We start from the raw sequence: 9,224 nt of genomic DNA on the forward strand, positions 1-9,224 counted from the left end.
TTAGTTTATTTTTCTCTATAATGCATTTTGAGGCACACATTTATTCAGTGTTTGGTTTTACGTTTCAGAAGTTGGACAGCTTTTCATAATAAAAACCTAAAATGAAGACGATATTCGAAAGAACCCGAGACAGGTAAGATAGATTTGTTTCCTTGCAGTGTATTTCATGTTAAGCTTGACAATTGACTGATTTAAGTATTATACGTGAATAAGGGTATACATTACTCGAAAATATCGAATTTCTCGTTCATACTAATGGACCAATCGAAACTTCTCGGGCCTTTCCGGCAAGCTCGGAAAAACACCGAGCTTGCCGGAAAGGCCCGAGAAGTTGCGATTGACTAATGGACAACTTGGCACAGAGAAAGGTTATTTTTTTTAACCAGTACATGGAATTATATCCAAGGACATTTAACAGAACAGTCTTCGAATTTTTTTGCGATCTGTTTTAGATAATACCAGAATAAGCAAATTTACATTTTTTAAAAGCTGCTACCCACTTCTTCTAAAATAGCATGTATGCCATTAGGAAATGCACCATGCTGATAGTTTCCAGGTTTTTTAAGGGGAGGGGTAGCTAATTTTCCTCTTCGATTTCTAAGTCTACAATTTTTCTTAAATCAAATGAATTTGTATTATAATATGATATCACCTGATCTTTGCAAAAACTCAATATTTCTCTATTATAATTAGTGTGTGTAAAAAGCGGAGTTTTATTCCTGACTTCAATGTACAGTGTTTGGGAAGTTGCTAAGTATTTGAATATTTGTAATTATCTGTTCAACAGCTACTGAAGTAATTATAATTCCTAGTATTTTTGTTTGTTTGGCGCGTCAGGCTTTCGACAGTGCTTCAATCGCACCATCGTTATTCTTCGCAAACATTCAATGACATTACGATGGTCAAGTCGTTCCAAAAAGTTCCTGGACCTAAAGGGATTTATAATTTACCATACATAGGGCTTCTTATCCTCGGACAATCACTAGGTATCTTTTACCCATACAATTTAATACAATATAATAGTATCTTAGTATAGAATCTTGTCTTAATACAAATTTATATTTTCTAAACATTTTTTAAATCGGAAAATTAATAATCCATGTAACAATTGAAAATCTTGATTTTTTTCATCATTTTTTTTTATTGATTTTAAAAAAAGAAACATTACAGATTTTAAACCATTAAGATTTTAAAGAATTGTGTTCAAATTTATTCACTATATCATCAAAGTCATACTGTATATCTATGTTTTATTTTGCTATTTTCTTAAAGGATGAAATTTTGTTACAAGTATCCGTAAAAATAAATTTACTTTTAAATTTTAAAGGTGTTCTGAACAATTTTGAATACCACAGATTTGCCGCTTGTATTCAAAAACGTTATGGTGACTTTGTAAAATTAAGAATTAAAAACAAATGGGCCTTATTTGTGTTTCATCCGGACACTGCGAAAGAAATTTTGTTGAAGAAATCGAAATATCCGATAACTGGGAGTTTGGAGGTTTACAGAGTCTACAATGAACAAAAGAAACTTCACCCACCGATGATTAGTTTGTAAGTTTATTCAAGAAACAATACTTTTTCGATAACATTTGAGAATTTTACATGTATCTTTTCGAATTGTTTATAGATTGTGAGTTTTGAAAAAAGTAACATAATTTGCCGGTAACGTACACTGCATGTATATTTCTTAATCATTGAATTCACCAAGCTGACCCTGCACCATACATTTGCTTGAAAGACACAGAGTAGGCAACATTAAACTTACAAGTCCTGTCATATTCATTCTTCACTTTTAAAATGTCTCATTAAGTGATGAAAAAGACACGAAACAAGTAAAACTCCCAAAAGTGAGCCACCAACGCAAATGTTAACACCAAGTCAAACTTTACCTTTGAAAGGAATTATTCTGTAAAACACTTGAAATGATATGAAAATATCTAGTGTGTCGGTAAAATGAACACCGTTTACGTTTAGGAAGGGCGAAGCCTGGGTCAATCTACGGAGACCAACTCAAGAACAGATGTTACGACCCACCGCCGTGTCATCGTACGTCAGTAGCCTATCTGATGTGGCCAGCGATTTTGTGGATATGTACCAAAACGAAGGCCAAATTGACGATCTAAAATCAGCAATGAGCAAAGTCGTAACAGAAAGTATTTCTTAATTTTTTTTTTAAATTTATAATTGTTTAAAATTCAGTGAAGCTAATGTTTGTTTTTTTTTTTGATACGTCATTTGGAAGCTTCACGTAAATGGAAATACGAGAGACAAACCGTTTTATGATCAACTCAGGTTTTTCTAGAAATGCCACAAAAATTGAGCCATTACTTATATCAATAACATTGCTCTATCATGTCTTATATATCATTATACGTTAATTTATTAGTTTTCCTCATTAATCATAGTTGCCATATACTTCTACGCTGTGATAAAAGGAAAATACTAATTTATCATCTAGAAAATGTCTCTTTTTTACCAAAGGTACCGGGATGCTGTGTTTCAACAAACGTTTGGGGTGTCTGGAGGGCGCCTCCGTGATTGACAGTGCGTATGTGGACGATATTTTTGAAGCATCAGAAAAAGATTTGAAACGATTCGGACCAGGTCTATATAAATACATATCAACGCCTCTTTACAGAAAATTCGAAAGAGCAGCTGATCATATTTTTGGGTAACGAAAGTAGATAGCTTGCTTTCTGTTAATTTATTAATGTATCATCCGATCTTTCCAATATATGTTATTGTATCAACCGATCTCTCCAATATATGATATTGTATCAACCGATCTCTCCAATATATGATATTGTATCAACCGATCTCTCCAATATATGATATTGTATTAACCGATTTCTCCAATATATGATATTGTATTAACCGATCTCTCCAATATATGATATTGTATCAACCGATCTTTCCAATTTGTGTTATGGTTTCAACCAATCTCCCAATATGTGTCTTTGTATCAACCGATCTCCCCAATATGTGTTATTGTATCAACCAATATTCCCAATAAGTGATATTGTACCAATCGATCTCCTCAATATATGATATTGTATCAACCAATTTGTGTTATGGTATCAATCAATCTTCAAATATGTGTTATTGGATCAACTGATCCCCCCATATGTGTTATTGTAAATTGAAAACTTTAGTTTTTCTTAAACGTACTGTCTTATTTCACTCTCGGTTGATTAAGGAGGCTATGTAAGTGCATGACCCACAAATTCCCTACTAGGTCAACGTTACGAGTCTTACTATGATATTTTTGTGGCATTTACTATAATTTTGTAACATAAAGTCCCATATATATATAAGCTTTAAAATTTGATAAAACATTCACATCTTTATAGACTTTCTGTACAGACCTTATATATATATATATATTTTTTTTTGGGGGGGGGGGGGGGGTCATGCAGTCTTAAAATGGAAACAACAAAAACGCCTCCCTATAATTAGGTAAACATTTATTCGTATTTTATTTGCATGAGACTTGACTTTAGTATTATTTTTACCTCGTAGTGTAGCAAATACTGAGCTTAAAGAAGCCACTGGGAAAATAGAACAGGCCATGGCAGAAGGGCGGCTTCAGGAGTTCGTTCAGGGGCCTAGCCTGCTCTACGCTTTGCTGACTCACCCAGACATGACACCCGAGATGGTCCAGAGTGTCATTTTAGACCTTTTTGTCGCCGGGGTTGAGTCGGTATAAATGTACATAATTTGCATTAGTAAAGTTCATAGGAGTTGCTCCTTTTTCTGTAAACAGAAAAGGCTCGGTGCACAAATATTTTGACTATGAAGTTGTAAAAAAAATATCTCAATGCAGTAGTCAAATTTTCACTTTAAGAAGTTACATATACACATACAGACGTAATTCAATGTATACCTTTTTTTCTTCAGACCACGAATGTTCTGTGCTTTCTATGGTATGAGTTAGCCAAAAACCAAGATAAGCAACAAAAACTTCAGGAAGAGATAGCAACCTTCGGTGATAACAACGAGATTACAAAAGAATCTCTGTTGCAAATGCCATATCTCAAGGCATGCGTTAAAGAAATCATGAGGTTGAATATCTAAAATAATATTAAACATTATTGTAATATTTTTAAAAAAATCATTTAAATCAGACGTATTTATTGAAATTGGCATACATATAGAAAAGGAAATAGTTCAAATTTTATTTGCAATTACAAACGATTCATTTGTTGACTTCCGTAGACAGTACCCACCGAGTCCCAGTATCTGTAGGCAGTTAGAAGAGGACACAGTCATCAACGGATACAATGTCTCCGCAGGGGTCAGTGTCTTTAAATACCTGAAACATGAAGAACCTTAAATTTGCCTTTTTTGACTGAATAACAAAACATTATGCAATGCACGATCAACAGTTTTTAAATATAGCTAACTTATTTTGAATTATCTTTCTGAAAGAGTCTATATTTTTCAACATTCAACACATGAAGAATTTTTGTTATCCAGTCAACTAATAAGTGACTCAAATAGATCTAAAAAGTGGCTGAATTGCATAATTCTACAGTTCAGTCACCATTCCAGACATTTCAGTAAGCTTTTAGTTGTCTGAATGGCAGAGCTTAATCACGTGCAGAGAGTTTTGTAATTTATCAAACTTTTATTGATACATTAATAACAAGGAATACGGCGTGTTATGACATAGCTATATTAGAATAAAGAAGATACAGAAAAAATATCAAAAATTCCATAATTCTAAGTGTAAAAAAACGTATCACAGTATGGATATTCAATTTAACATCGATTTGTACAAGTAACTCTTTAACAGGTTTAATATTTGGAATCTATAGATTTTAACTTTTGTATGCGTACCAACGTCTTCTAAAAGTATCAGTTTTTCAAAAATATTCTCTCTGCTTTTTATTTCATTGAGTGGCTCTGTGCTACCAGAAGGCTCAGTGCCTAGAGCACCAACCCGTTGTTAAACTAAGGCAAATTGGCTTCTAAGGTTGAAAGATCGACACTACCAAACCTTGAGGAATTTAAAAATGTTTTTCTGTTTGGTTTGTTAAAATTAATAGACTTAGAAAAAGAATAAATTGTGCTCTTGTGAAATTGAATTATTTTATTAAATAGATTCTGCAGAAAAAATTCTTATGAATTTTTTTTACGATTAAAGCAAGGGCTATTTGCGCCATTATTTTTCCCATCGTCTTTTTAAGCTTCAAAACTATGGAATCTTTAATTTACTGGCTTATAATACAATTACTTTTACCGACATCTATTTTGATTTATCAATGTAAGAGCAAAATTTACGATAACATTTTCCTTCTAAGAAGACAAATTAACAATAATTTATTTGATTTTTTTCTTCACATTTATCTACACATCTTTCGCAAAAATCGACTTGAAATAAAATTAAACGATAAAGATGTTCTTTTTTTGAGAATAGAGATGCTTGATATCGATTGATAGCGCAGACAAATGACTTAAAATGTTTTTTTTTTTAAATTAGATTCATTGACAAACCGTCCATCATTCTATCTAAAACACATTTTTATTTGATGTTATAAAAGCAGTATGTATAAATACTACTAAAACCCTTAACAGTGGTATAAGTGCATGAATATAAAAAAGATAATATTTTTGAAATTATATGAATGATTATAAAAATTGACATAATTGTTCTTGTACTAAAATTGTTGTCGTAAATAATTACCCAGAAAAAAAAATATCTATCTTTTATGTCTTTATTATCTTCATAGACGGAAGTACATTTACTTCTCCAAAACATCTGTGAAAATCCAAAATATTTCAAGAATCCAGACGATTTTCTTCCGGAAAGGTTTTTAAGAGATTCAGATTCAGGAGACAACGACATGAGGAATTTGTATCCCTACGCCACACTTCCGTTTGGAATTGGTGCAAGAAGCTGCCTTGGTCGAAGATTTGCCGAAACAGAAATGTACATGATCACAGCAAAGGTGAGTATTACTTGTTAATATTGTTAAATTGCACGAGTGGTGCTACGAAAAACTAGCAGGAAAATCAGAAAAAAAACAAACTTATACAAGACTCATAACCTCAGAGTAAGCATACACAAACTATATTAAGGTAATATTAATCTTTGTGATTATGTCCCTTGGACTCAGAATAGATGATCAAAATTTCATTTTCTCTACTCCCATACACTTGTGAGGGAATCTGAATTCATTATTCTGTAGACCAGGAAGTCCTCTACCAAAATTTTGAATTTCATGTACCCCGAGGTAGGGTTTCTGACTCTAGGGCGAGGCCAAAATTGTCCTGTAGTGTAAATGCATTTAATATTTTAAAAATCGACTTCTTTACTTCTGTTGATACTGAATAAAAGCTGACTGCATATAGAGAAAGGAAATAAAGTTATGTGAAGAATGTGTGAAAAAAACGAGCGGAAACTGCAAATAATTGAAACATCTGCAAAGAAAATGAACGGAAACTGCAATTAATTTGAATTTTTCTACGCCCAAGGGGCATAACTTTGAACTGTTGAAAAAAGCTCGATCGTACCCAATATCAAACTTGGTCTTGATATTATCAAGATTAACCTGTATACCAAATTTCATATCAATGTGTTAATCCCCTGCAAAGAAAATGATCGGAAACTGAAAATAATTGGAATTTTCTACTGTTTTGCTGTAAAACAGTAAGCTCTCCCTTCTTCGAATGGGGCATAATAAAAACATTCTGCATATTTCGAAAAAAAAATAAAGCTGTCTTTAATAAAATTTTATTTCACCTGCGTGAAAGAAAAGGGGTACGTCGGGGGGGGGGGTATATTTGTCTAACTATTTTATTTCGCTCAGGAATTTCAATAAAGGAAATGAGTAAATTCACAACTGTAGAAAACAGTGTAACAGATAATGGAGTTACATGTATCTTCCATTGTTTCTTCATATTGGAGTTATCTTCCTTTGCTTGTTTATATTTAGTGATTATTCATTGAATATAATGAAATTTGGAAGTTGTATGATGAAAAGAGTTATGCAAGTCTTTCTGACAGGATAAAAATGAGATACATATTCACACAAATAATCAAAGAGCTGTGGAACTTACAAAATTGCAAAACATTATGTGTTAATTTGCAAAAAGGTATATATATATATATATATATATATATATATATATATATATATATATATATATATATATATATATGATTGCACAGGCATATATGTGCAAATAATATTTTTGTTCTAATTTTTTTTTTGTAGTTTTTTCAGTGCTATAATGTGTCCTTGCCCTTTACGACCAATAAGAAAATAAAAAGAAGATACCGAATTTTTGCAACACCCGTTGAAGAAATTAAACTGAAAATAAAACAAAAGAGCAAGGGATCAAAGTTGATCGATTAGTTTTCTTAACGTAATCGTTATCTAAATGCTATGCCATAATGTAAATAAAACCTATGTAATTTGTAGCTGACACATTTGAGTGCAGATAATTGGAACAAAATGTATGTATCATTTATATTTTCATTCAATTGATGTGCAATTAAAACTTATTTTCCAAGATCATTTTTCGGTAATTATGTTGTATTGATTATTTGATTGATTTTTGTTGTTGCAAATAATATCACATATGTTAATGCATACAGTTTTTGTACGTTTTCGTACAATATTTTTTAATCAATTTCATCAATTTGTTAGAAATAAACATATTGCAATGGGTGTAACTTGCATTGTCAATTAAATCATACATGTATCATTTCTCAAAATGCCCATTTTCAAGAGGGTCTACATCAAATTTACGTGCATGTATTTGAGGAAGAATAATACCACATGTGCATTGAATGAATATATCTTACGATATTTTTTATCAGATAGAGAGCAGTATTTTTGAAACAAAAATTATTCCATGAAACGTGAAGAAGTTTTGATATAGGAAAAATTCTTTCGTATAAATACATATTAATATGTAGATTGGTCACTACTTAGTATTTGTAATAATTTTGATTTTTTTACGTGAATGCTATGAATTGATAATAAAACATTTTTATTCATAAAGTTACAACCGGTGGTTTTATCCATTTTTTTTTCTATATCTTTGTTTATATTTATACATTTTTAATTTTTCATTTATTTATTGTTCTTCATAGTTTTTTTTATAGCTATGTTGAATATGTACTGCTGAATTGGGATCAATGCTATTTATAATTATCTGAGAAGACTTTCTTATTTGTTAGTAATATTTATTATCAATAAAGATTTATTTGCATTATTACATTCTGTATTTTACGTGTACATTTATATAGGTATGAACTTTCATCCATATTGATGCATCTAAACACAGGTTCTCAAATGTGAGCAATGCTCATTCAGCTTTGTCTTGACACCGCAATCGAAATGCAGATAGTGGATAACATCGAACAGTTATACCAAATTACAAACTGTGGGGTTGCTATGATAATTAACGCTTATTTATTTCATTTCTTGTGCCAGACACCTCAAATTGAATTGCTTACAATTAAAATCAAAGTACTGAAGTACTGATGGGAGCTGATTTTATTGATAATTATTATTTTCAAATTAATGATTCTCACATGGCGGGTTGTTTCTTAGCTGCATTTGAATAATTACAGATATTTTTGTAATCTTAATTTTCGAGCTTTTCTTTCAAGAATTTCGGCCTACCAACTGAAAACCCCATATAAATCATAATGTGTATCAATTTAGGATAGAACTAATGCCTTCATACTCAATGATGAATTATGTGTCGTTATCTTAATAATATTTCTGGAAAACCGTATCCAATCAATTCAACAAACAAATTACAAATAAAGTCTACAAAAGTACTTGTTCTATCTTTAGATTGAATAGTCTTCCCATGACTCAAAACGCTACTTATGTAGAAATAGCACTTTAACAGTCAATAAAAGCGATAATCATTGTATTATGGCGTAGGAATACATATTACTACAAAACATTATTTAGTTTATTTGTACCATTTGAAATCTACTTATTACGAGAAAAGAATCTTGAAGCAACCGTCAAAGATATCGGGCCGCAAAACTTTTAAGGATTCTTTGAACACTGATGTGAAATATTTATTTAGATTTTTAGGTCACCTGAGTCAACTGACGTAATGCAATTGGTCTTCGTCCGTCGTGCGACGTGCGTCTTGCATTAAAAATTTTACATTTTTATCTTCTTCTTAAACAGTACAAGGCCAAATGTTACTATTTTTGGTGTGAAGCATCTCTATTGTAAGAAATAT

At 31.3% G+C, this 9,224-nt stretch overlaps 1 protein-coding gene across 1 annotated transcript; it reads left to right on the top strand.

Moving 5' to 3' along the window:
- The first annotated feature begins 898 nt into the window (after nucleotides 1–898).
- LOC128185913 (probable cytochrome P450 49a1) lies at nucleotides 899–8,128 on the top strand. Its single transcript, XM_052855623.1, has 9 exons — nucleotides 899–986; nucleotides 1,328–1,553; nucleotides 1,977–2,155; nucleotides 2,484–2,673; nucleotides 3,522–3,702; nucleotides 3,900–4,063; nucleotides 4,218–4,296; nucleotides 5,735–5,953; nucleotides 7,223–8,128. Exons 1-9 carry the CDS (start codon nucleotides 899–901, stop codon nucleotides 7,361–7,363), a joined length of 1,467 nt encoding a protein of 488 aa, XP_052711583.1. The 3' UTR covers nucleotides 7,364–8,128.
- The last annotated feature ends 1,096 nt before the right edge of the window (nucleotides 8,129–9,224 follow it).

The sequence above is a fragment of the Crassostrea angulata genome, chromosome 5 (genome assembly GCF_025612915.1).
Source record: "Crassostrea angulata isolate pt1a10 chromosome 5, ASM2561291v2, whole genome shotgun sequence".
Taxonomy (NCBI): domain Eukaryota; kingdom Metazoa; phylum Mollusca; class Bivalvia; order Ostreida; family Ostreidae; genus Magallana; species Magallana angulata.

Coding starts and splice junctions, on each gene's coding strand:
- LOC128185913 (XM_052855623.1), top strand. CDS start 899: ATGGTCAAGTCGTTCCAAAAAGTTCCTGGACCTAAAGGGATTTATAAT. Junction 3,703..3,899: donor TTGTCGCCGGGGTTGAGTCG/GTATAAATGTAC, acceptor TTTTTTCTTCAG/ACCACGAATGTTCTGTGCTT. Junction 4,297..5,734: donor GATACAATGTCTCCGCAGGG/GTCAGTGTCTTT, acceptor TTATCTTCATAG/ACGGAAGTACATTTACTTCT.